The sequence below is a fragment of the Monopterus albus genome, unplaced genomic scaffold (genome assembly GCF_001952655.1).
Source record: "Monopterus albus unplaced genomic scaffold, M_albus_1.0 scaffold4.1, whole genome shotgun sequence".
Taxonomy (NCBI): Eukaryota; Metazoa; Chordata; class Actinopteri; order Synbranchiformes; family Synbranchidae; genus Monopterus; species Monopterus albus.
Genome location: NW_018127884.1, coordinates 2,360,877 through 2,388,108, shown reverse-complemented (window position 1 = coordinate 2,388,108; position 27,232 = coordinate 2,360,877). Strand labels below are relative to the sequence as shown.

Here is a 27,232-nt window from a genome sequence, read left to right as displayed (position 1 = left end):
AACAACTAGAACTGGAAAGCACCTTAGAACAAAAGATAAAACAACTCACAAATTTACATTCTCAAAACCCTAGCAAACAAACACAAAATGAATTAAGCAAACTAAAAATGCAAGTTGAAAATATAATATATATAAAAGCACAGTTTCAACACTTTCAGTATAGTAACAAAATAGGTAATTATCTGGCAAATCAATTACAACACAAAAAGGGAAAAGCATTAATCCCATCCATACTTAATCCTGGGGTGAAATTGTTTATGATCCACAAGATATTAATAACATATTCCAAGACTTTTACAGTAAACTTTACTCCCTCAATTACAACCCAAATTTATCAGAAATAGACATCTTCTTAAATAGTTTAGAACTGTCAACATTACCCATAGAACAAGCTGACAGATTAGATGCTCCTCCCACCATCGACGAACTCCATAAAGCACTGTTTTCAATGCCAAATAACAAATCACCAGACCTGATGGTCTACCAGCTGAATTTTATAAACATTTTTGGCAAATGCTATCACCACTGTTTCTCAGAGTCACCACAGAAAGAAATCCACCCTTCTAGTTACCGTCCCTTATCACTTATTCATTCCGATTTAAAAATCCTTACCGAAGCCCTAGCTACTAGAATAGAGAGTGTTGAGTGAAATTGTTAACAAAATAATACATTAGGATTAGTTTTAATATTAGACTGAATTAAGAAGTTAGTTAGTAGAAGATTGATACTATGTTTGTTGATTAGTTAACTTGTTTGTTTACTGTGTGTGCATATGATTATTCTATCATATTAAGAAAATGAATAATTAGGATTTAGTTTAGAGCATACATAAGTTTATATATTTTACTCTCACAGTTGTGTTTATGTTTATGTAGTTACATATCACCTTAAGTCTGCATTGAATCACTGGTCAGTATTTACTGTGTTAGCCAACTGGGGACTGTTTAACAGCAAGGGAGACTGATTCACTAAACACTGAGAACTCATTAGATTTACAGCTTTAGCAAAGAGGGTTCACAGTTGTTTTATGATCACCACCTGGCTGAAGAGGCCAGGGAATTTGGGGTCACTGGGACACTAGGGGTAAGAAACAGAGATTAGATCTGAGGCCAGGAAGAGAAAAGACAACTTTAAAAGACAGGGCCATATACAGACACACAGGCAAGATAGTTTAGTAGCCAAATGGAAAGCCATGTTTTATAGAGTGTAGTTAGTTAGTTGGAAACAAAGAGGTGAGTGTAGGAATTTTAGACAGAGTAGGATTTCCTCTCTCTATAGGAAGCTGCCTTTCCCATTGGAGCAGGAAGGATGCAGAAGGGGGACGGATGGATAGATGGACCAATGGAGCAACCCGAGACCACCAGACCAGCCTACAATTGCACATTTCAAATTGTATAAGTAACTGGGTTTCAGGAGGGTAGGTGTTCTTTCTCGTCCTGAAGACGAATTGAACAGGTTTTGCTGTTGAGGTTAGGGCTTCAGATAGAGATGGAACCCAGAGCTCTGTAAATTGCTTTATTCGATGGTCTGTTTAGTTATGATAATAAATGTTTGAAAATTGATATTTGATGCCGATTATTCTTCATGAAAGAACACGCTGCAATTTTGGTGACCCTGGCGTGATGAGGGAGATTGGAATTGGCTGTGACGTCTGAAGAAATAATCCTACTACATCTGGCCAGAGAAAAATGAGAGGTAAGGCAGACACCTTTTAATTAAAAAGTTCTGCACATTGAATACTCTAAATTCAGGACGGGGGAGCTGAAGTTTATTGGGGTTTCTAGGATAGTTGAGACAGAGATTAGATCTGAGGCCAGGAAGAGAAAAGACAACTTTAAAAGACAGGGCCATATACAGACACACAGGCAAGATAGTTTAAGTAGTCAAATGGAAAGCCATGTTTTATAGAGTGTAGTTAGTTAGTTAGTTGGAAACAAAGAGGTGAGGGTAGGAATTTAGACAGAGTAGGATTTTCTCTCTCTTTAGGAAGCTGCTTTTCCCATTGGAGCAGGAAGGAAGCAGAAGGGGGACGGATGGATAGATGGACCAATGGAGCAACCCGAGACCACCAGACCAGCCTACAATTGCACATTTCAAATTGTATAAGTAACTGGGTTTCAGGAGGGTAGGTGTTCTTTCTCGTCCTGAAGACGAATTGAACAGGTTTTGCTGTTGAGGTTAGGGCTTCAGATAGAGATGGAACCCAGAGCTCTGTAAATTGCTTTATTCGATGGTCTGTTTAGTTATGATAATAAATGTTTGAAAATTGATATTTGATTCCGATTATTCTTCATGAAGAACACGCTACAAGAGTCACTCCAGTATTAATCTACCCAGACCAAACAGGTTTCATTAAAAACAGGAATGCTTCAGATAGCATCTGCAGATTATTTAATTCGATTAATCTTGCACAGCAAAAACAAACCAAAACCATAATTTTATCACTAGATGCAGAGAAAGCATTTGACAAAGTTAACTGGACATTTCTCTTCTGTACATTATGCAGATTTGGGTTTGGAGAGTCGTTCGTTGTCCATTGTCCATTGGACAAGAACACTGTACACATTACCTAGGGCAACAAGTATAAATGGAATCAGGTCATGAAGTTTCTCTTTACAGCAGGGTACCACTCTCTGAAGATGCCTGGGATTCTGCAGCTCAAGACTCCTCCCCCCAGTTCTGCACAGGCAACATTAAATATTTTGGTATTAATATCTGCCCCCAGGCTGTCAGAACTTTTTTATCTCAACTACACCCCCCTGCTAAAAAAGATAGAAAATGATTTCAAACGCTGGTCCAATCTTCCTCTCTCACTCATTGGCCGAATAGCTACTGTCAAAATGAAAACTCTACCTCAGATCAACTCCCTGTTTACAGCTGATTTTTCCACACTCCAAAAGAAGAAATCACTAGGTGGCATAGAAGCACCAAATTTCCAACAGTACTACTTGGCAAATCAGCTACAATATTTAGTCAAATGGATTCAGAAGGACAGTTACAACAGTGCATGGATAGAATTAGAGCAAAATTACTGTAAAAATAACTCAAATAATTCAGTTGCAGACCTTCCTTTTCTACCAAACTCTACTAAGAAAATGAATTACTGTAAGAACACCACAATCCTCTCAACTCTGACAGCCTGGTGGAAAGTAAACAAAATCACTAAATCATCATTTGCACCATGTAGATACACTCCGATTTGGCACAACCCTGATTTTCAACTGCACAATAACCCTATCTATTTCCCAACATGGCAACACAAAGGAATCACTCACCTATTTGAAAATAACCGGTTCATATCATTTAATACACTGATCCAGAAGTATGGAGTTCACAGAAAATAGTTCCTCCAGTACAATCAGCTAAAATTAAATCAAAGATTAGTGTAAACCAATAACCCACTACAGCCTTCCCAATTAATTGAAGAAATTATTAAAAGTACATCTTCCAAGAAAATAATATCTAAGCTATATAAACTCATATCAAATATAGACCCAACAATAACAATACCAAAACTCAAATGGGAAAATGATTTAACTCTCTTCCTCAGCTCCGACTTCTGAACAGAAATTTGCAATAACATCTTTTCTATGACCAGCAATGTAAACTTACAACTTATACAATACAAGACCATTTACAGGACCCATATTACACAAAGTGAAATGTTTAAAATCAGTTTCACTGACACAGACATCTGCTCAAAATCATCTGCTCTGTCACTTGGCTTCTGAAATTTCGCTCTGCTCGTGGTAACTTTATTGTGGATTATGTGTCCCCAGAGCTAAAACCGAAACCTAAAGCAGTTTTTATATTTTTCCAGTGTTAAAACCTCCCATACATGTATGTATACTGTTTAAACACTACAAATGGACACACTTTTGTCCAGAATAGTAGAGGAATAAAGCAGTAACTTCAAGAACATGAATGTGTATCATTGAAGCAAGCATACTTATTTGGCTTCTTGCTGATGCAAAAATACCATAACAGAGAAATCTTATAGTAAAAAAAAAAAATCTGTCTAGATTATAAAATATATACTGGTTTGAAAAATATGCTTTTGAGGTTAATGTGTATGCACACAGAGCAGCTGATAACACCTGGTTGGAGAGGCACTGTCATTTTGCTGACTGAAAAATATGATGATTCTGATGATTTGAAGATATGTTCATAGGAAGAAGTGTGTGTTGCAATCACATGCACAGTGAAGAGAGTGAGTGAGAGAGAGAGAGAGAGAGAGAGAGAGACTGTTCTTATTAGAGGCAGCAGGCACTCCTTTCTCTTTATCTCCTGCTGTTTCTCCCACAAACAAGGACATAAGAGGAGGTAAGAAACAAGCTCTTTAAATCAAAACCAAATTGCACTGAAGCTGCTTTTCAAAATGGCTTTAAGACAGACTGTAAACATTTTGGTTACTGTCGACTTTAGAAATCTGAATATTATTCGCTTTTATAATTACAGAATCACAACTGTTATCAGTAACTTTGACACAGGTTAGTGCTGCTACACTAGAGACCAAACTAGGTGTGTTCCCAGGAGTGGGCGCATGCATGCTTTTCTCATTCCAGCTGAACACAAACAGGTCCAGTCTAGATGTACATTTACACAGGGCCCCAGGACAGCAGAGGCTGCAGACAAATGCAGTAGATTCCTTTCTCTTTCATCATTACTGCATTTACAACACCTCACAGAGGTACTGTGTGTATCCTTGTAGCAATGATGTTGTGGGGGTAAAAATATGATTACCCAGTCACTTGGTGGGGCATTGACATCCATTACAGGTCAAAAATCAGGTCCTTAGGAGGTTAACTATCATCTTTTAAATGGGCAGGTATAGGGTTTGCAGGTAAGCATTTGGTTATAGCTCAGGACAAAATAACTCTCCAGCAAATAAATGAAGCCAATGCATTGTCCTCTAGCATGATAAAAACAAGTATTTCTGTGATTGTCTGACATTGTTTGAAGAGAGTCAACAAAATGCAGTGCAACACTTGCATAAAACATGCTAGATATTTCTTTGTTGAGACAGACAATTACTAAAGAATGAAACTGAGCAAATATAGAAAGGAAGTCCGTGGTGTGGTTTTGACATGACACCACGGACTTACATCAGCATGTATGTTTTTTCATACTTCATATGCACTCATGCAAGTTACACATTTTCTTTGTTAATGGCAAAATTATTATATGTCACATGAAAAATAGCCAGAAAATGAACTGTAAAAGTCTGTGACATCAAGTCAATGCCTGCTGTTTCAATTCCAGTTTGACATCGCCTCAATGGCTGATATGAGTGGAACACAACTTCCTGTGCACCAGCCTCTAACCAGCCCCAACAGCTCCAGTAGCCCATGGCAGACAGAGGCGGTCAAGGGAGTCCAAATTGCAGTTACTCTGCTAATCTTCCTGGTGAGAAATCCTCTATGGCTCCAGAACCTGCTCAGTCAACAAAATACGTATGCTTCTGTGCATATTGTGAAATGACAATAAAGCATTTTGATCTTGTTAAACATCATTTATTTAATCCATACAAGACCTGAATTGTATTAAATAAGTTGCGTGTTTATAGGGACTATTTCACTTTGGCCGATTATTCATTAAAAACATTAAATATAATTTGTTAGTGAGCCTTAGAAATGCTAATAGTGGATGTTTTTACTTTTAGACCTTTCCCTTGGCTCTTTTCTTCATGATAAGTTAAGCTACAAACATGTTAAGCCTACGACCTAACTTAATATTTATTTTGCAGACAGAATGGTATTAATCTTCTCTAACTAAAAAAAAGCAAACAGGCATATTTCCCCACAGGTCAGGCTTTAAAAAAGCCTGTCATCCAAATCTATTTAACAGCTGGTTCTCTTGGGTCCTTAAGGTGGGCGTACCTTTGAATGGGCTAGTGGTCTGGGCACTTGGACTGCGAGGTCATCGTCACCTGGTGCGCAGAGGCAGCAATGAGGAGACACGTGCTGCCAGCAGTTTCCGCGTTTATGTCCTGAACCTGGCCCTGGCTGACCTGGTGCTGCTCCTGCGTACCCCCATCATGTTGGGCTATGTCGCTCACAACTACAGCTGGCCGTTTGGCCGTGCCTTCTGCCACATGATCATGTTCCTGCGAGGCCTGGGGTTGTACGCCTCGGCTTTCCTTCTCTGTGCTGTGGCCCTGGAGCGATGCTTGTGTCTGCTCAGGCCTGTGTGGGCTGGACTACGACGACCCTCCTGGGCTGTTCCACTGGTCTGTGGCATCTTGTGGTTTGTAGCCACCATCCTGTCTACCCCCTACCTCCACTACGCTGTTCTGGTAGAAGAGAACGGGACATACCAGTGTCTGGAAAGTGGGAACTTTAACACTGGACTGTTTGTTACAGAAACAATAGCAGGCTTCATCTTGCCCCTACTGGTGTTTTTAGGAAGTAACTTGGCTGTTCTGCTCACCATTCATCAAGCACTGCCCTCCACGCCCACCTCCTCCAACCCGTCAACTGCCCGCAGGATGACCAGGATGTACCACGTGCTCTTTTTCACCATGCTCCTCTTTCTGACATGCTGGGTGCCCTATTTTGTTTTTCGGTTCCTACGGGCCTTGTCTGTGGGGGAACCTGAACGGGCTACACTGTTTGGAAGGGCGGTACTTGGCATATACATCTCTCTTTTCCTGGTGTACATCAAGAGTGCTCTTAACCCCGTGCTGTATGTGCTTGTTGCTCGAGGCCTAAGCCGTGCTATCAGAGCCTCACTTGTCTCCACCATTGAGCGACTTTTCAATGACGACTCCACAGACTCCATACGACGAAAGTCACTTAAGAACTCTCAAATGTAGTCAGGAGGTCAACAATGTTTTTAAATTTTAAGCAGTTTTTGTGCAGTTTTTCAGAAACATCTTAGAGAATACTTTTCACTGGTTTATCCCTCTATTTGCTCAAACTCCTAGAAATGAGCTATGTAAATATAACAAAGAGGTTGGGTTACTAAATTTGTAGCATGTGCTTAAGGCCATTGTTTTACAAATGGATCTGAATGACACATCAAGAACAAAAAGAGGTGAAACTGGTGGATTTCATTACTATTTAATCTGTGGTATGGTCATGCTGTATGTGTCATCAGTAAACCTAGATGACTAAAGACTTTAGAAATGCTGCTTCTGTTGTGGCATGCCGAAGGCAGGGTCATACCATAGCTGGCTTAAAAATTAATTCATGAATCATCTTGTCCATTTGCATGTTCTTTTCTAATCCACACAAAATATTCTAGGAACACTTTGTTTTTTGTACTCAAAACATGTACAGAGCCTGTAACAAGTAGCAGTATTAGTAACATCTATATATCAGTTCATACTCAGATTACAATAAAAATGACTATTCCTATAAACACAAACTGTAAATGGCAATGGTGAAACTCATCCATCAAATCTATGGGAAACGACAAAAGCCGGCCTGTGGGATATAATGATATCCTAACTGGATTAAAGCTCCAAGATCCTGAGTCAGAGCATAAATACAGTGCAGTTGGTCAAAGGAAATTTTTGACAAACTCTTAAATGCTTGATGTGCACTTATTAAACCCAGAAAGCAAAAGCAGCTTTATTCCTAGAGAAGGATACAAGACATGAATACTGGGCATTAATAAAGAACAATGTGGTAGTGCACTGCCCGGCCACATTAATAATCACACTGTACAACTGCATGCCAACTGTATACACCAAAAACAAATGTACTCATTCATTCTGTGAAGTTATTTTAATCTATTCATATAAAAGTGACTTTTTAAACCTACATATGATTTTTTTTTTTTGCTTTTTCTTTTCTTATAATTTATGTTTTTAAATACTACTGTTTATACCAGTTCTATAACTCTTTCTCACACATAGTGGCTGCATTTGATTATTGCCGGTGCTCCACAACCACAAAAAGTCAAACTGAGTAACATTACAACTAAGATTTCCAAACCAGTCTGTCTAACTATGTGTCATGCCTGCAAACATCTTATACCTATAAATTTGATATATATAAAAAAAAAAAAGTCCAACCTGTATAAGGAGAGATTTTACTAGTTTTCCTCTGAACCAGGTGCACCCATGACTAGGATAAAATCAGGGTTGAACAGCTGATCAGCATGTTTGTGTGCCTCTAGAAGCAGCGCCTGGGCATCCTGCACAGCCTTGGATTTCTGTAGGATTTCTCCCAGTTTCCGGGCCGCGGTCTCAGAGTCACTTTCTGGTATAATTTTTATCAGCCGAGCCTGAAGAAAAATCAAAACAAAAAAATTAGCAATGCCATTTTTGTTTTTGTGTTTTAAGAAATGTGCAGCATTAAGGCATCATTTTTGGAGATTGGAGTTTCTGAAACAAAAACAAAGCTTTGTCCTGTAGCTTTTTGTAAGACACATTTCATATTTTTCCCCACAATATTACAAAGAAATTGCACAAGGAACATCTTTAGGCATTCCAGTAACACTACAGGAAATGTCCACTCAGACATTTTCACCACAACCTGTTGACAAAAAAAGTGATTGACCAATATAAGATACTTGGCATTGTGAAAGTGTTTTTCTTGTACTCACGTCTAACGTTGTTTCATCTTTTTGTGGCACAAGTGGGGAGAGACTGAGCACAGCTTGTTCGGTTATCTGTAAGATCTGGGTGAACAAATGAAGAAGAGGACTCTATAAGTCCAATTTTACATTAACAAACTAAAGGTATAACTTCACTGAAATTCAGATGTGTTCCCATTACACCAACTGTAACTGTACTGAAATGCGAGTCACAGGTCAATTTAGCATTACATCATTCATATAAAGTGAGTCTAATTCTATACATTAATGGCTCATTAGCTGTCTTCCATGGCACACACCACGGCATTAGCTAGCTTCACTGCTAACAAATTTGGCAACATAAACCGCAGGCATGCATTAGCTCACATTATGTTTTGCTCTGCGGTAATTAGCTGAGCTATGATGTGTTCAATATGCTCACTATCAGAATGAGGTCAACCTTTTTTTAATGTTTGCATGCTTGTTTGAGTGCTTCACACCTCTTTAGCCTTATCTTCCTCTTCTGTCACCTTGTCTCTCAGTGTACTGCATGTGAACTGTAAAGAGACAGTTTGCCGCTCTGCACTTTCCAGAGCACTAACCACAGCACTGAAGTCTTTCTGGAAACCCAGACAGCACAACAAGACATTGTGTAACACAACTATTCATGATATTTCTTTATACAGAGTATATTACAGACAATTAAATACACTGACTTAAACATACTCCCCCACCCCTTCTTCAAGGTAAATGTACTACCTTGCAGCTAGAAAAGCAGATACACTCTTTAATAAAAAACACAGACTATTTAATTATTGGGTTACCATGCTGTTTATTGCATTTTGGGCTGCAGCAAATGATAATTTTCTTTTCATGAATTGGTTGATTATTCTTTTGCATAACCAGGTAATCATTCTGCATAGAAACATTTTTTGTATATATAAATAAACAATGTAGTCAAAACTGCCCATTGCAAGGTCCCAGACACCAGGGAAAAAATGGATAACAAATTGCTTGTTTTGTAAAACTAAAAGGTATTAGGTATACTGCTTAAAACAAGCAGAGAAGAGCTGTAAATCCTCACATATGAGAAGCCAAACCAAGAAATAATTGGCTTCTTTTGTGAAAAGAAAATAAATTATGAAAAATGTTGCATGTGCATTTTTTAATCAAAGGCTAATTGATTTGTCAATTTAATCCAATATATTAAGTTTTTCGAATATCAGCGTCTAGGTGTGTCACTCTATTCCCCTTCTCAGACTATAAAGAGGTTTTTCCATTATAGGAACCTACTGAAGTGTGTCACACCTAGTAAGCGGGCATTCAGACTGATCCAGTAAAAACGCAACTCCCTGCTGTGCTTTGATGCAAGGGGCTGCATTGGCTGGGAGGGTGAGGGGTTACAGGGGGAGTGTTGTAAACGTGTACAACACGCACACGTTGGTGTTGAGTGGCTTCATTCACGTTTCTAACCAGAGAGTTTCCATTGTTTTTTAGTTAGCAAAAAAGTTAGATCTGGTTCAGTTATTACTGCACCAGACAGTGACATCATCTGGCAAAGGGGCTGTGTTGACCAATCATGTTTCAGGAGGCTCCTATAATGGAAAAATGCACATGCAACATTTTTCATAATTTATTTTCTGGAGGTGATGCTTGATGATGGTTAAGGGAAGTACAGGGTATACTCCTTGCTAGGTTCTGATAGTAAAAACACAGCATAAATGTTTCTCACCTCGAGGGTGCTCAAAGTCTTCTTTCCAACCACTGCCTTCTTGCTCTCTTCCTGGTAGAGTAGGGTTGAATACCCCAAACGTTTCTGTTTCTTCACTGGAACTTTGAGCTGCGCACAGTGACCAACAAGCCTAAAAAAGCAAACCATAATTAAATATAAAAACTTTGTTCACTGTGCTAAAGTACAACTTGTTTATGCGAGTTGGCATGTTTTATATACTGTTTCCAAAATCACTCCTTCATTCACTACTCCCTGTCTAATAGACACCAATTTGTTTACTCAATAGTGAACACTAAATTGACATTTGTGACAGTAATTTCATGTCATTACTGTAACCTTGAATTTCCACTTCATGGTTGAGTGCCTCCACTAATCAGTCAAAAATCACAGGTATGGGACAGAAGTGAAGTCACTGACCTTAGATCACCAAAATCTAGTGTTTGCAGCTTAACATTATTTTAGTGGCACATGTTAAACAGTAAATAAACCTGTTACAAGCTCATCACTAACCTCTAATGTTGTTCACATCACCATACCTATGTATACACAACTCCAGCAGCACAGACAGATAAAGCCCAGTTCTTAAGTAAAATAAAAATCTATATATTTTGTAGAAATTTCTTTATTTAATTACATCAGATATTTACATATTTTCTCATTATATATTTTGATTTTATCTTGGTAACTTTTAAGATGTTTTTTGTTCCTGAGTGAATCGTTATTTAGTTTATTTGCACAGTTTTTATGATTACATTCAATAAAATTCACCTTGTAGATAGATAAATATCACACACTTTCCTTACTTTAATATCTAAAGGTAGTCTTTCTACAACCCCTTCTGTGTGACAATGACTGGATGATAATTGCAGAAAACAAAAACACAACATGCTGGGCTGTGCAACATAAGCAACTTGCTCTTATCAGTTAAACATATAACTGGATAGTTTAATAAACCCAATGTATAACCATTAGAGAGTAGGTTCGTGCCATTTATTTACATTTTAATTTGTGCTCACCTGTTTTTCAGAATGTTCAGATGTTCCTGGCTCTCCTTCTTGTCAGCCCTTCTGCATGCAAGAGTTGCTCTGTGAACACAGAATGTGCCCTTACAAAGTTGATTTTGACTATTACTCACTGGCTGTAACTGAAGTGTTCATTATACTATTGTTAAGCAATTGCTTTTGAGCTTCAGTTTCTTGACTGACTGCATAACATCTGCATTCAGGATTTCCGTGTAATCACATAGCACTTGGTAGAAAGGAGAAAAAAAATAACAGCAATTGTGGTATGGGAAGAAGTGTGGGCACCCTACTAATTCAGTATTACCCCTTTGGCAGATGTTACAGCTTGCAAAATCTTTTGTGCAGCCATCTATGGAGTCTTTTTATTGTCAGTCTTTTTTGCAGCCATCTATGGAGTCTTTTTATTGTCAATTTAGGACTTTTACATCACTCTTTAATCCTGTAGATGCAGCAGTAGGAGAAAACACTGCAGCATACTGTGTCTGTGCTGTCAAGGATCTCACTAGTGAACACTTGTACTAAATGAGGCTAGTAACATATCTTTTGTCAGTAAATTAGGCTGTTTAGGCTTTGCTGCTTCACCATCACTACCTTACAGCAGAGGAAGTTCAAGTTCAAAGTGTTTATTTTGTCATATACACAGTTAGGAAACGTGTTTCCCTGTACAATGAAATTCTTACTTTGCTGTCCACATGAATGCCACAAAACACAAATGAAATATAAAGTAGATAAATAACACAAAATCTAAGGAAAGGAAAGAGGAAAATGCACAGGTGTAAATTACTACAGTAAAACTCACAGTAGTGCAAAGTCGATCATGTCCTCCAGAGCAGTGACAGAGGACTTCTGTATCAGTGCCCATTTTTCCTGACCTTTGACTTTGTTGCGGACGGAAGACAGGCCTTCATCTTTCAGGACACAAACAGGAGCAACACAGAACGTTAACAGCTTGCAGGTATTTTGCTTTGTGGTCCAGATCTTACAGTATGCTGAAGCAGTATCAAGTAGGACACCATGCTAAAACGGGCTATTCTAACCTTTTCTCTTCTGTTCTGCTCTCAGGTGGGCGTTCTTGCCATTGTTATTGCCACTGAGCTTCTTTTCCTAAAGTAAAAACATCATTAATCGTTTGTCAATATCAGTTGCAGAGTATTTAACGTTACCTATGTTACCTGAAACTCCGCTGCTTGTCGTTTCGTCCCCTTTTTTGTTTCGTCCTTTCGTCCATATGTCTTTTTATTGTTTTTCAAGTTAGGTTCTTTTGATGCCGCCCGGTGAGAACCTCGTACGGGTTTCATATCTGCTACAGTTGTAGCGTTAATGTGAAACACAAACTTAATAGTGTCTGGCTAAGCTAACGTAGTAGCAGCTAAATAAGACAATAATAGTTAAGCAACAATATAGCGCTATATGAATTGTATTTGAGTAAAAATTAGACGTACCACAGGTAACACAACGTTAAGGCAAATGGTGCACATATCTTATTGGAGAGGAAACTGAACTAGACACAGTGATGTAGCTAAATAGCGGTGCTACTTTTTCGCGCTGCTGTTTTCGAATGCTTCCAACACATACCGCGCATGCGTTGAATCACCAAAAGATTTACCCGGAGTTATGCTTGTCAGGCAGATATTCCTCTCAGGCTAAACATTACACTTCCCAATGCCATATAGACAAGCCGCGTGTTCATAACACTAATGAAGTTTTTCGCGTATCGGCGAAACTACATTCCTTGAAATGAAAAACAAATATCTTGATAGCCTGATGACCACAGGCTGATGACACAGGGCAAAAACTGTACCTTTGAGGTATAACGCAGGGTCTAAGAGTCACAACTCCTGGACTGAGGCCATTTTGGAAAAAGCGGTTCTTTACGTCTGTGTTGTGCACGTCTTAGATCTATAGGTCTGAACTATGGAAACATTATAATAGAAGAGTTTCTCTGGTGATTGACAATTGGTGAAAGTGACAATGACATAATTGCTGTTGAACACATTAGGGACTTCCTAAAATGTACAAATTAATTAAGAAAGTGTTTTCCCCACACAATCTCTGAATACAACATTGTGTATTAATTGTATATGCTCAGCATCTCTAATCTAAACCATGGAATTCTTTTAATTTCCTCAGTTGATTGGTTGTGATTGTTACTGAAAGCCTGCGCTAAGCAGATTTACATCTGTGAATTCATTTTATTTGTTCTTTTACATTTTTATTATACATTTATATTTTATACATTTTTACAAGGGAAATGACAAAACAACTCTTGGACATCCTTGATTACAGATACTTTAGAACTATAATCACTTGTTACAACTTACAATAGATGTATTTAAGATACATTCAATCTATTATGGACCTTACAATAAAGAGGGTAAATACTTTCAACCATTTTGTTTTTTGTTCCTAATTTGGTTAAATCTGTAGAGCTTTGTTTTCCTTTGTCTTTTACTTTTTTTACAGCAAATTAGACAGACCCTCAAATTCTGTTCTGTCATAACACTTGAGTCAACATGAGAAATTAAAAAATATAATCGGGGGGTCCCCTCAACAAAATGTCAAATTTACTAATATATTCACATTTATAAAAAAAAAATCAAAATTTTTGTTGTCACAGTAAGACTTTTTTTCTGTCCCTTCAGCCTGTCAAACCCTCTCAGGGAGATAAAATTTGCCCGTGAAGCGTCCATGGTTGCACAGGTCAAAGGGGCTGAGCACTTTCCTGATACCAAGCATGTTGCCTTGTGCTATCCGCTTAAAGGTCCAAGGATTCTGGTTGTTCTGCTCCATCTCAGCCTGCTTCTCATACATAGTTGCTAGACTCTCTCTGCTCATTACCTAAAATAAATAAATAATAATAAAATATTGTAACACATAGGTACAGAAGGGGGAATGCTGCAAGAAGTACAAGTACTTTCAATTAAATAAAGTAATCAACAGAATGGTACGTTTAACATTGTAAATTGCAAAAATGGTTGTGTGCATAGCAAAATGAGCCAAACCTATAAGTACAGTGTGCTAGGTTATTGTTATTAGCGTGTATAGAGTTAAAACTGCTGTTAAGTGCTAAAGAAGGGCAAAATTCAGTGTAGCATACACTGACAACAGCTTGTTTGCTTTCTGGATAAGTCATCTGTCCTTTAACGTAAACTGATTCACATTCAGATTACTGAACACACCTTGCTAATGTCATTTAATACAACAGCCATACAATAAATTCTACCATAATGAAAGACAAAACATTGCAGTTTTAGAAAGGTGTTAAAGTCCAAAATAGGTGTAAATGATTTAATAATCTTATGCCATTATGTAGTCATCGCTTTTAGACCTCGGCACTCAAATGACATTAAAGATAGTGCATTGCAGAAATGTGTTTCTGCGATGTGTTTTGAATCATTTTTTGAACAGAGGTCTGTGGCACAGACTAATAAACTAATCCAGGTTGGAGACTGACAGACATTAACAGTGAGTTGAGGCGAATCATTGTTGGTTTTAGTCTCTGTATGGGGACTGTTGAAAATACTACTAATATGAAAAATGTCTGAACTTATCCTTTAAGTGAAACTCTTTCAGAGTATAATACATTTAATAACACAGCAAAGTATACATATACTGTATCTGGCATCTCACCTTGGCAGGGAAGGGTAGTTTCTTTGCCACTTCAATCAAGATGTGCTCAACCTCTGCCAGCTCCACCTTTCCTCCCACCTCCACGATTAAACGACCACAGCGGACAGGTGTCACATAATGGTCAATGGCTCCCTTGCCCCCACCCATGCGTTGGCCCAGACTTTTACGTGTGATGGGCTTATATGGTTCTCTGACACGCCACACAGCAAATGTAGTATGAGAATCCATCTTGCGGTTAATAGTTAGACGCATCATCTCAAAGTGACCCCAATGAAGGTAGCCCCCTCCCATGGCCTGAGCATCAAAAAGAGGCAGAGAAAGAGGAAAATGTCATGCTCTGACTTATAAATATACTGTAGAGTTAGAATATGTGTGTGAAAAGTTCTGATAATCTCTATAAGAATACACAGAGAATGTTTAATGTTAAAGACAAGTTTTTACTACAGGTAATATAATCCTATGCAGCTGTCAGGTGTCACTAAACAGCAGCAATTAGAAAAAAATAAACTCACCACAATAGCATACTGTCCTGTAGTGAAGGTATTTCCAGTTTTGGCCGGGCCTTGGATATCCCGCAGCTTCCTCATCTCTTTCTTAGGTTGTTTTAAGTTAGGCACCTTGTTTACAACTTTCAGTTTGGGTTTCTCTGGTAGTACCACATCTTCAAAGGCAAAAAAACAAAATTAAAAAATTCTGGCAAACATGTCAACTTGAACAAAGATTTTAAAAAATCTAAAGACTGGCCCAAACGCAGAGGCCTAGGGAACCTGATGTATTTTTTACCACACTCTGCCGTACACATGCACATGCAGTGTCTAAACAATATGTATATGTACAGTATAGCGGAGTAGTTATGTTTTAAATTAAATAATCAAAAAAAAGTGTATATTGACTAAAGAAATTATGACAAATAAAAAGAAGAATATGAATAATTACCACTGTAGTCTGGAGGAATTTCAAAGGTTTTCAAGCCAGCAGCTAGGACTTTCAAGTGGCTGTGCAAAGGACCTATGGAACAAACAGCAGTAGATATTTATTAGAATGATGTCTGGCACAATTCAATTTAATATTGAACTGTCATATGTTACTGCTAATATAGTACTGCTCAGTTTAAACGTGTGAATTTCTCTTCAAGTCGAAAAGCAGAGACGGAATGCAGCGATTTTATTTCTTATTCACGGATCTTCTGTAACTCCAAAACAACACCCGTGTGTGTTTGTCGACTTAAAGTGCACATGGCATGCTCTTTTTGTGTTTTCTGACTTATCTAGAATGTTACAACAATGTTACATCATCTGAAATATAACTGAAAAGCAGGCAAGACTTTTTTTCCATCTATGTAAAGTCCTAGTAAAGTCAGTAGTTCACAGATTTCCTTGAATAGTCCTCTTCTCCTGGCTGTGTGCGTTCATGCGAGCTTGCTTGACATCCACCAGTGCCATATTGTTAGAAAGGCTTCAAGTTGAAAGGGACTTTGATAATCGACAGAATAAAACAAAAATGCAAAAATCAATTCCATTTGTCGTCAATGGAAGGAGGTGAGGCTGATGGTTAGAGTGTGGCTGCATTAGAGACAAACCAAGTGTTGGTGTGTATTTCCAACCTTTTGTAAGCAGTTTATGTTCACTGATGGATTATGTATCTCTGTGACATGGTGATATAATTTGTCTGCCTTACACACATCTACCAACATATACAGCCAATAAAGTGGATGTAATTATTCAAGCCTCCAATCTTATGATCTGATACCCAATGGAGATTTTTCGGCTGCGCGTGATTTTGTGGATATATTTTACCTACTGATGCCTGGATTGTGACCACAGGATGCAGACAAAAATATTGGGCCTGACGTTAAGTTACGCATGTTTGTGAATATTGGTGTAGAGGGACTAGCTGTTTTACCTGATGGGATGTAATGTGGTGTGAATGGATTGGCTGGAAACCTACAGGTTTATATATTAGGCTGTATATTATACGTTGGTACTTGACAGTTTAGTACATATTATCTTAATTTTCTTTATATTATTGTTCAACACACTTGCATTCTACTTCAATTATTGATTTAACTGTATGTTTTGTTTGTTTTTTTGTTTTTTTTAAGGGTGGCTAAGATCTGTCCTGGGACTACAAGTTAAAATATCATTTTAGCTAGCATTAATTCTGGTGCCTGACAGCAATGTTTATTATTGTGCCATGTGGCTGTTAAATAATGATAAAGTCACATCTTACTAGCAGCAGACATTCTCAAAAGGGGCTAACGCAGACGACACCACCATAGTGGGTCTCATCTCAGACAATGAAACTCACTACAGGGAGGAGATCCAGCACCTGACAAGGTTGTGTTCAGATAACAATCTTGTCCTGAACACCAACAAGACTAAGGAAGTCATTGTGGATTATAGGAGGTCCAGGAAGACAAAACATGCTCCTCTTCTCATACACAGGGAGGTGGTGGAGCAAGTGGATAACATCAAGTTCCTGGGCATCCACATCACGACTGACCTGACCTGGTCTCTGAACAGATCCTAAGTGGTGAAGAAAGCCCAGCAAAGGCTTTTCTTCCTCAGGAAGCTGAAACACTCTGGTCTCTCCTCTCAGTTGCTTGCAAACTTCTACAAAGCGACAGTAGAGAGCATCCTGTGTCTCAGTGTGAGAGTGTGGTATGGGAGCTGCACTGCACAGGACAGAAAGGACGTGACCCAGGTGGTGAGAACAGCTCAGGGCATTGTAGGGAATCCTCTTCTGGATCTGGACTCACTATACACTAACCGGATACAGAGGAGGGCCAGACGGATTGCTGCAGACCCCACCCACCCAGGCAACAGTCTGTTTTTGCCTCTTCCCTCCAGGAAAAGGTGCAGGAATATAAAGACTAAAACAAACAGACTGAGACACAGCTTCTTCGCCAGGGCTGTGACTGGACCTCTGCAGACACACACCCATGCTCACACCTCTTTCTAAAGACCGAGATTTGCACTGAGCTGCACCTTATAATGTTACTACACTCTGTACCTGCTAACATGATGCTGACCTGATTAGGTCCCATACATACCTTTTTATTTGTTCATATTTTTATATTGACTTATACAATTGTGTGTTATATAAATAATGTGTCTGTCTTTTAAGCCGAGAGCTGCCGGAAAAAAATTCGTTGTGCTATGCATAATGACAATAAAGATTTTTGACTTGACTAAGGGTTAGCGTTAGCTAGCTAACTTTTACCTCGTAAGAGACCGTGGGTTCTACAGGTACCAGTCAGTCCGCCGACAGCAGCCTTGATGAAGGAGATCATGATGTTAACCTTGAAACGGGGCACTATAAACACCAAATTGTCACTTCATGCAGTCAATATAATAACATTTGAGGTGGTTAACTAATTATATCGTTATAAACACCATGCTCTGCACAAGGTCGCCGCCATTGTTGTTGTGTTGCTTCCTTCAGTGTTCCGCCAGAATAAGAGACACTTCCTGTAGTGTTTTTCACAATAAAAGTAATAGAACGCTAGAGGCGTACAGAAGCCTGTTCTTTTTTTACTAAATAATCGGAGTGTCAGACCAAATGGGTTGGATTACCAACCAGGTAAAATGGCCAACTGTCCTCAGAGGCTGGGGAGCCCAAAACAAAGCCATAGTTTCATCCACAGTTTAAGTAGTAAAGTTTAATATACTGTAGGAGCTGAGTATATACACTGGATTAACTGTATAGGCCAGTAAACAGAAGTTTTCCAATGGGGATATCAAAATAGCACATTTTCACAATGAAGAAATAAAATAATACACTTAGATAAGCCAATTTATCAAGAGTTACAACCTGTCCATTAAACATGAATGGAGACAACTGTAAAAATAAAAATGCCCTGCTGTTAAGAAAATTTAAGAAATCCCATTACACTGTGTGTATTTTCCATATCCTAACAAAGACTGTCTTAAGTTTTATTAAAAAAAAATTCAAACCTATCAGACCCCTGATACTAGCTGTAGTTCTGAACAGCTAGTTTGGAAACAGCGTTCTTGTATACACGTTCTTTAATGGTGATTTTTGTAAACAAAGGTTCACCAAGAGAAATTGTGTGTAACATGCTCCTTTTTGTCCTTCCGTGTAAAACATTTGCAAAAAGTTTTTTTTTTTTTTTTTTGTAAATTTAAAACATTTACTGTTTACATCCATCTTTAGTAGTTTACAGCCTTTCACTGTCTCACAGTGCCCTCACATGCATTTCGTGACATATCACCTGTTGATCAATAGTGTGAAACCACTGGCTGGAGTGTTTATTGTGACACACATGCATGGGCTCTTGTGCACATGCACAAGAGCTAACAAAACAGGCAGGACTCACACAGAAAAGCATCGCTCCATTGTAATAATAGTGGCCAAAAAGTCCTCGGGAACCTTTAAACATTACGAAAGGAGAAGAAATAAAGAGCAATGCACTGTTTATAATGTGCCTTCCAGTGCAAAATGAACTTTTTAAATCAAGCTATTTAATGTGAGACACTTTATCTTAAAACGTCTTCAGACTGTTGCCTTGTGCCTGAAAGTTAAAGCCATTTTTGTCAGTTAATTAATCAGTAGTGACTGATGCCACTCAGTCAGAAATCACTATAATCACACAGAATGTCTGCATAGTGGAGGTGTTGAGTCTAAATTCCATGATAGAGGAGATCATATTTGGGGATATGTTGGGGATCTATGGGGCTCTGGACAATCAACTTCCCCCGCATGGCTCCTCGATATATGACCTCAATCAGATCCATGAAATCTTGCTTGGTCTTGAAACTGCCAACAAACTTGGTATGATCTGGGGAGCTGAAAGAAAGAGTAATAGTTAACAATGACAATAATAACCACTAGGCTATCAGCCAAAATAAAATCAATCTGACTTTTCTTTATTACAGTGTCTGTGGTGACTTACATATATTTTGTGTATTTGTTGGTACATATCCTTAAATAGCCCATGGCATGCTATTTCTTGTTTTCTGACTTATCTACAATGTCACAACAGTGAATTATCATCTTAGACATGACCTAAAGCTCAAATAATGAGAAGCAACTCAGTTTATACAGATGTCGCAAACTCTCATTCATGAGACCTTTTTTTCCTAACAATATAATTTTTTTATGTTATGGTTTAAGGATTTCCTTGAATGGTCATCATCTCTCAGCTGTGGGTTTTCACCAAGGTTCTCAGTTAAACGGGGTATGTGTCAGGGATGCTTGATCTGCCCTCTTTCATTTATTTTAGCTGCAGAATTGATGGCAATTTACTTTAAAAACTCCACTGACCTCCAGGGTATTGACATTCAGGGTAAAACAAATATATGGTTTCAAAAGCAATCAATATGGTGCTTTTCTCCAAAGCATCTGGGCTAACTTTAAATCTAAAGAAAATGCGAGCTCCTGGCTACTCACAGAACTGATCTACATTCCATAGCTAATATCCCAGTCAAAACCAAGGTGAAATACCTTGGTCTAGTTACAACCAAAAATCGGCAAGATAAGGAAAACCTTTCCAGGTTGAAAGCAACTCAAAAATCACTGAACCACTGGCTCATGCTTGACCTGTCCTTTGGTCAAATTCTATCCAAAACAGATGGTTTATCAAGATTCATTTATCCATGCCACTCTTTATCTCATCAAATGTAATTAAGTCATCTGACTCCATAATATTTAATTTCATATGGAAGAACAAAACACACTACATGCAGAAATCATAATTAGTCAGAGATTACGAGAATTGGGGTTTAAGAGCCATGATGCTTGAATCAGTTATCGAGGCTCTCAAAATCAAATGGATAAAAGAATTTATTTCTCGTCCTCTGTCCATATGGTACCATTTTCCTAAAATATTGAATAATGTTGGAAGGCTTAACCTTTTGCTTAGATGTGACTGAGTTATCAAAAACTCCTGTTAAACTGTCTGAATTCCAGAAACAAGCATTACATTTTAGTAAAATGATATTTACCCACAACATTTCTCCACACAATTCTTTATTATGGAATAACAGGGTCATCACCATAAAAAGAAGTCCCTTGTTAAGGCTGATTGGTAACACAGTGGACCAACTTTTGTCACTGACTTATTGAACTCAGATGGCCAATTTTTATCCTTCGAAGAATTCACTATCAAGTTTAATATTAGTACTCCTAGAAAGGTTTTTACAAAATCTGTCAAGAAATTCCAACTGCTTTATTTAATCTGTTACAAAATAGTATGCTTTTTTTCCTTGAGTCAACCTCGTCTGCATTCTCTAAAAGTTGGTGATATCAATTTGCTGGATAAAAAAATGTAAAAGCAGAATAGTCTGCTTGATTTACATGCACAAAAATTTGGGGGATTTTAACTCCTGCTCTATACAAATCAGTATTAAAGCCCCTTTAAGGATAAAATCTTTTTCCTCTTATCTAATTTGTCCCGTTACTCCTAAAGTAAACTCATTATAAAATAATAGCAGCGATTTAAATTTGAAGTTGATTCTTGTATATTTTGCTCTTCTGAAGGAGAAACTATCAACTACCTGTTCATTGAATGACCTCACTCCTTTTTTGGGTTTGATATCCACTACTGGCTGTCATTAAAAATTGAAAAATATTTCTTTAAGTATAATGACATTTATTTTATAGATAACTTGAATAAAACTAGTTCTGACACTATTAATCTGGTGTTACTTTTGGGTAAATATATACATACTGTACTTGTAAGTGGAATGGTAATACTCCCTCCTTCACTGTATTTATTAATAAATGTGCTAACTAATATATGTCAATGAAATGTCTAGAAGGGATAAATAGAAAGGCTAAAAAATGTATATTTCTATATCCCAATTATTGCTTTTACTATACCCAGCCTTGTTGCTCTTTTTGTGCTCCTTGCCTTTTCTTTTTTCTTTTTGAACTTTTGTTTTCGTAGTTGGTCTTTCTTTTCGCTATTTATTTTTCATGCTTGTGGTAGTAATATTGTTTAATGGCTGATATGCCAGTGTGCTGTTACACATTGACTTCTGTCCTTTGGTTTGTTTATATATCTTGCTTAAAATGCAATACCACAAAAGAAGAACAGAGCCAAATCTATTCACTCACCCATAATCCACTTTCATGTGCTGTCCGTTGAAAAAGAAAACAGTGGAGGGGATGTAACTGATGTCAAAGTATCTTGTGTAGATAGGAGCTTTATCGGCATCGACAATGTAGATGGAAGCCATGTTACTTAGGTCGTGAGCAGTTTTTGACAACTGAAAGAAGGCAGACATGACAAATTAGCAAAAGAAAAGCACTAACGATGAGTAGCTATTTGTTTGCTCGCATTGCTGGATCTGCTTACAATATCATCAAGCTGGAGGCATACTGGGTCTTCGTCTCTTCCAAATCTCAGAACTACGACCTTTTCTGCTACCCCTTTTATAATTTCATCTATGTCTTTTTTGCAAGTTAATCTGGGCAAAAATAAACTCATTTTCACAGCAAAAAGATTAGCTTCCCTTTATTTACCACCTGGAGGAAATTACGTCATTTTTGAGGTACAACACTTTAAAATGTTTGCCCAGAAACGAAAATCAATTAACGTCACTATAGACAAATACTATGACAATTTGTATCGACGATTTCTAGTAAATGAAAGCTAAATTAAACTAAAATATTCTTGGTTAAACATCTGATATTCTCAGCTGGATAAACATTTGAGATCTAACAAGCAGTGGCATTTCAGTACGACACATTAGAGTGTGACACCGTGCCCCTTTTTTTTATTGGACTAGCGTGGTCTTAGTGACAAGTAAACGCAAGTTCGGTAATACTCAGGACAAGATACAGTGTTTTTTCCGTTTAAGTTCTTCAAGTTATCTTGTCCAACTATAAGCGACCGGGATATGTTTTCCAGTTTTAGTACTTTTGAAACAGCTGCCGTTTAAAATAGTTTATCACAATGTTACGGCTCTTTACTAACCGGGGCTTTTATGAACTCTGCAAATGCAGTCAGTTTGTTGTCAGGAGGCAGGTCATCGAATCTCTTCCATTCAGCAGCGTCAGTTATCACCAAGCATCCATCCTGACTCGTCGCTTCAGTACCGGGAGCCCAGTGTGGAATGATGCCTTCGAACCAAAAAGTAATAAGCCAAACGAAACCGAGACAGTAGATTTGGACAAGTGGAAATCTGTAATGAGATCAAAAGCTGGAATAGAGGAGAAACAAAAAGACGGTGATGAAGAGGAAGCAAGAGATGATGATGAAAGCCTTACAGAAGCGGGAGGTGACAGTTCTTCACTGGAGGCATGTCGAAATCTGGTTGAAATGTGGAGGCTAGCAGGGAGGGTTGTACCTCAAGAGATAACCGATGAACAGCTTCAGATGCTGGCAGGGCTCACCACCAAGACCTCAAGGAAGAAATACCTGAAGTTCCTGGCCATCAAGGAGCACCACAAAAGGGCCAATAAAGAGAAGCAGCAGCAGAAGAAGGCAGAGAGAGAAGCTGCTTTGGAACAGAAAAGAGCTGATGCAGAGAATGAAGATAATCAAAGAGAGCAGGAACTGAAAAGGACATTCCTCCCCACGTTTTGGAACCGCTCCCTGGACAAACTGCTGGCCTGGAGGAGCGCCCAGGCCATGGTGTTCGGTCAACCACTGGTGTTTGACATGAGCTATGGCTCTCACATGTCCAGGCATGAGATGTCCAGTGCGGTGTCCCAGATGATGGAGGCGGAAGGGTGGAATCGGCGTGCCACTGAACCTTACCACCTATACTTTTGCAACCTGCAGCCAGATGGGGTCTATATGCAGGAGCTGCTCAAACGATACGGTGCAGAAACCTGGGACCGGCTGCTTATCACCAGCACTGACCGGCAGCATGTCGATCTGTTCCCCCGCGAGCAGCTCATATACCTCACTGCAGACTCCCCCAATGTCCTTCGCACCTTTGACCACTCCAAGGTCTACATCATTGGAGCTATAGTGGACCGGTCACCGAAGTCCGGCTTGTCTTTGGCCAGTGCCAAGCGTCTGAAGTTGGCCACAGCCCGTTTACCACTGGATCACTTCCTCCACTGGGATATAGGAGCCAAAAATCTGACTCTAGACCAGATGCTTCGCATCCTGCTCACTATCAAGGACACTGGGAAATGGGAGGAGGCATTGAAGTTTGTGCCTTCAAGGAAGCACAGTGGCTTCCACCAAGAGCATAGACAGAAAAACATTGCCAATAACAGAGTCAGGGGACTTGGAAATCTTAGACCAACAGAGTATGGTAATGGGGCGTTAGGATCTGGGAAAAAAATTAGTGAAAGGACATTCACAAATGTTGAATCGGGTGACAGAGGAAACAAACCACCTGCAACCAGAGTACGGACATCACTTAAGAGCAACATAGAGGCAAGAAAAAATGCAGGCAGACGCAAGATGTGGTGGGATGACGAGTAGTCGACAAAAAATTGTACAATTAATAAGGATGTGTTTACAACCACTATTTAAGGAAATGTAAAATCAAGTGAATAAAATGTTGTAATGGTTAATTACTGGTTCTTTCTTGCTGCTTTTATGACTAAATGCTAAATAATTACAAATCATGTCTATTTACAACAATTTTTATTTCTAGCCAAAGCCCAGGCAGAATGAAGCCAGTTAATCTGAAAAACAAATGTCTGACAAATTAAACAACAAAGAAAGGTCCACGTGTATTTCAAGTCAGTGCACCTACTATTAGCGAGATTACATTATTTTAATTTTGTAATGTTTTGCATGTTCGCCTTTATTTTAGTGACAGATTCAATCCTCCTGGACATGGATCACAATCCGAGAGACGTTCTGTCACAGATGATTGTTTTCAACTGCCCAATGTTGGACAGGTTTGGTTGCTCTGTTCCAAGTCAGGGGACATACATGGTCTGATCAGAGTTCTGAGTTTTTGTTTCTTTAACAACTCATATGATTTTTGATATTTTACAACAACTATTTCAACTCATGTTCAGTAGTCTGGTAATGCTCTTTTACACTCTACCATCTTTATGGAGTCTCACAATCTGATTTCTAACTTGTTCAGACAGTTCTTACAATATTATATTAGCCTTAACTCAGGCCAAAATGAGAAAGCTGTGGTATTTAGCCTTAATGGGAAATCACCTCTGGTGTAGTCAGTTTTGTTCAACTGCAGTTGTACTTCAGGGCCTGTATTTTCAATGTAGTCTATGTAACCTGTTTTTAAAAAATACATTAAAAAAACACTGCATTTCAAATACCGTTGTAATAGTACAATTTTAAATAACATTTTAATAATGCACAGGGGTGCGCTCAGTTTTATTGTACACTTCTAACAGGACAAGAACAAGATGTAAGAAAAAAAAGGTAGAAACTACTTTGGTCTTTGATTTATGATTAATAAATATTTTTATGGTTTACATCAATTGTAAATTATACTCACCATCACTTTTCCATACACACAAAATATCGTCCAGCTTGGTTTTAGAAAACTACAAAAAAGTATGTGCAATGTATTATTAGTCATTTCATAGCAGTGTACTCTGTTGCCCAAAAAAAGTTAAATCATTTTAAAATAATGAACTACAAAAAACATCACCCAAATGAATATGACATGATTCAAGAAAAACTAACTATTTAAACTCTTTGGAAAAGTTTAGAAAAAAAAATTCAAACTATTTGCAAATAACAGAAAACACCAAACATGTGCATGGAGGCTGGGCACTGCACAATAACACTCTGTACTGTAAATCCACTTCCAAAATACTGAATGTATATTATAATGCTTTACAGCATAAGATAGCACCATCACACTGAGGAGAGTGGGAGACCCCTACAGTATAAAAGGCTCACTATTTTGTTAGTGTACACTCACAGTGCAATTAGCTCTATCTGTTAACTTCCTGGAAGGCATTTCCACAACAGACGTGCAGCCTTTAATCATGGATATAGAAATATGTAAATAAAACAAGCTTCAAGTTCGAATAAGCAGATGTTAAATTGTGTCTGTTCACTATGTAATACTGACTCCTTTTGACCTCACATCCCAACACAAAAACAGCATTTTCCCATGGTTTAAACCGCGCTGAAATGATTCTGAATTACACAGTTTTGATTGCTATCACATCATGATTCCTGACCAAACAACTCCAGTTTCTCATTTAACTTTTTTCCAAGTTAAAGAACAAAATAAATAGTAGGATGATCAAACTTAAAACAGTTATCTGAAATTGGAAATCAACAACCAGGGCTGCTATTCCCTGAGGTGTGTAGCAGACAGAAAATGTCTGGTTAAGAAGCCATCTTTTAGTGTTGACTAAAGAAGTGGCTTAACACAGAGCTGCTGTTCAGACCCTTGAAATAAGCTCCAATGATGCACTGGCATCAGATGGGGACATTTTTCTGCTTTTTGACCTCTACAGAACCAGGATGTCTCCAGTGCAGCGCTCACAGCAGTTAAAAGTAATGTTCTCATAGCGGGTATACGGATGAAACCTGCCAATGCTCTTCTTATTGCCGAGAAAGTTCGAGGGGGTGGAGTCACTGAGTGGAGGATCTGCCTTGTTTTCTGAATAGGAAATTGGATCTAAAATCTTCAGCACCTATGAACAGAGCAGATAACATATTTGTGAACCTTGAAGTGAAGTTTCTGACACATAAAAGAAAATGGAAAGATTTGTACTAAGATAAGTCTGTACCTTCTCAGCCATTTTCTCAGCCGGTGTGCTGCAGAGCTGTTCAGCTGTTGTACTGCTGCTTTTCACCATGTTGCTGCTGCTGGTGTTGCCCAGCAGGTGGGAGTTGATGGAGTCTGCAAGCTTGTGATTGGCTGCTGCCAGCTCTCCTGTGCTCAGAGGCTGTGCACTGGGGTAGTACGTCTGCTGTCTACCCCACTGCAGAGACACCAGGAGCTGCTCCAGAGATCTGACAACAGAGAAGCAAGGATGAGTAAATTCACTCTTAACATTACTGGTCTTACCGCTCTGAAACAGCTTTTAAAACTAACTGGACAAGTCTATGTCTGTGTGTGAGTGTGGGCATTTGACAATATCAGAGTTTTCTTTGAACAATACTTCTGCATAATAATAGTCTCTTGTACTACTGTCAAATCACTTTCAAAATGCTGAAGGTATGTACCGTATTTTCCGCACTATAAGGCGCACCTAAAAGCCTTAAATTTTCTCAAAAATCGGCCGTGCGCCTAATAATCCGGTGCGTGTGCACTGAGTTCCAAAATCTGTAAAAATGTTGTGACAAGATTACCAACAAAAAGATCCAGCCCGACCACATCACCAACATGGACGAGGTCCCCCTCACTTTTGACATCCCCGTGAACCATACTGTGGAGAAAAAGGGGACCAG

At 38.5% G+C, this 27,232-nt stretch overlaps 6 protein-coding genes across 13 annotated transcripts in view; 2 read left to right on the top strand and 4 right to left on the bottom strand.

Annotated features, from left to right (window-relative positions):
- Positions 1-3,482: 3,482 nt before the first annotated feature.
- On the top strand, positions 3,483-8,000 carry LOC109965294 (prostaglandin D2 receptor 2). Of its 2 annotated transcripts, XM_020609201.1 has the most exons (3): positions 3,483-4,323; positions 5,263-5,406; positions 5,870-8,000. In XM_020609201.1, exons 2-3 carry the CDS (start codon positions 5,278-5,280, stop codon positions 6,812-6,814), a joined length of 1,074 nt encoding a protein of 357 aa, XP_020464857.1. In that variant the 5' UTR covers positions 3,483-4,323; positions 5,263-5,277; the 3' UTR covers positions 6,815-8,000. The 2 variants fall into 2 exon arrangements, with proteins under 2 accessions (XP_020464857.1, XP_020464847.1); XM_020609191.1 differs by having other exon boundaries at positions 3,483-5,406.
- On the bottom strand, positions 7,760-12,895 carry cenpq (centromere protein Q). Of its 3 annotated transcripts, none has more exons than XM_020609222.1 (9): positions 12,720-12,895; positions 12,450-12,580; positions 12,315-12,381; positions 12,077-12,185; positions 11,272-11,340; positions 10,256-10,385; positions 9,024-9,143; positions 8,554-8,628; positions 7,760-8,232 (listed from the first exon to the last, which is right to left on the bottom strand). In XM_020609222.1, exons 2-9 carry the CDS (start codon positions 12,573-12,575, stop codon positions 8,041-8,043), a joined length of 888 nt encoding a protein of 295 aa, XP_020464878.1. In that variant the 5' UTR covers positions 12,576-12,580; positions 12,720-12,895; the 3' UTR covers positions 7,760-8,040. The 3 variants fall into 3 exon arrangements, with proteins under 3 accessions (XP_020464878.1, XP_020464887.1, XP_020464868.1); XM_020609231.1 differs by having other exon boundaries at positions 12,450-12,577; XM_020609212.1 differs by having other exon boundaries at positions 7,761-8,232; positions 12,450-12,894.
- A 564-nt stretch (positions 12,896-13,459) lies between these two features.
- On the bottom strand, positions 13,460-18,376 carry mrpl16 (mitochondrial ribosomal protein L16). 2 transcript variants are annotated; one of them, XM_020609248.1, is made up of 6 exons: positions 18,303-18,376; positions 18,130-18,181; positions 15,844-15,915; positions 15,420-15,568; positions 14,908-15,201; positions 13,460-14,115 (listed from the first exon to the last, which is right to left on the bottom strand). In XM_020609248.1, exons 1-6 carry the CDS (start codon positions 18,303-18,305, stop codon positions 13,924-13,926), a joined length of 762 nt encoding a protein of 253 aa, XP_020464904.1. In that variant the 5' UTR covers positions 18,306-18,376; the 3' UTR covers positions 13,460-13,923. The 2 variants fall into 2 exon arrangements, with proteins under 2 accessions (XP_020464904.1, XP_020464900.1); XM_020609244.1 differs by having other exon boundaries at positions 18,130-18,222; positions 18,303-18,369.
- Positions 18,377-18,587: 211 nt separating this feature from the next.
- txnl4b (thioredoxin-like 4B) lies at positions 18,588-22,931 on the bottom strand. Of its 2 annotated transcripts, none has more exons than XM_020605959.1 (3): positions 22,850-22,931; positions 21,988-22,139; positions 18,588-19,716 (listed from the first exon to the last, which is right to left on the bottom strand). In XM_020605959.1, the coding sequence occupies exons 2-3, from the start codon at positions 22,107-22,109 to the stop codon at positions 19,551-19,553; spliced, it is 288 nt and encodes a 95-aa protein (XP_020461615.1). In that variant the 5' UTR covers positions 22,110-22,139; positions 22,850-22,931; the 3' UTR covers positions 18,588-19,550. The 2 variants fall into 2 exon arrangements, with proteins under 2 accessions (XP_020461615.1, XP_020461606.1); XM_020605950.1 differs by lacking the exon at positions 22,850-22,931 and adding an exon at positions 22,229-22,439.
- Positions 22,503-24,416, top strand: trmt10c (tRNA methyltransferase 10C, mitochondrial RNase P subunit). Its single transcript, XM_020605909.1, has one exon. It carries the CDS (start codon positions 22,829-22,831, stop codon positions 24,314-24,316), a length of 1,488 nt encoding a protein of 495 aa, XP_020461565.1. The 5' UTR covers positions 22,503-22,828; the 3' UTR covers positions 24,317-24,416.
- A 748-nt stretch (positions 24,417-25,164) lies between these two features.
- The window catches only part of blzf1 (basic leucine zipper nuclear factor 1), a 6,567-nt gene continuing 4,499 nt past the window's right edge, over positions 25,165-27,232 (bottom strand). For all 3 annotated transcript variants that reach the window (XM_020605927.1, XM_020605919.1, XM_020605914.1), the window contains exons 6-7: positions 26,569-26,794; positions 25,165-26,472 (exon numbers count right to left, since the gene is read on the bottom strand). In XM_020605927.1, the coding sequence (XP_020461583.1) occupies positions 26,287-26,472; positions 26,569-26,794 (412 nt within the window). In that variant the 3' untranslated portion in view covers positions 25,165-26,286. The remainder of the gene's footprint in view (positions 26,473-26,568; positions 26,795-27,232) is intronic.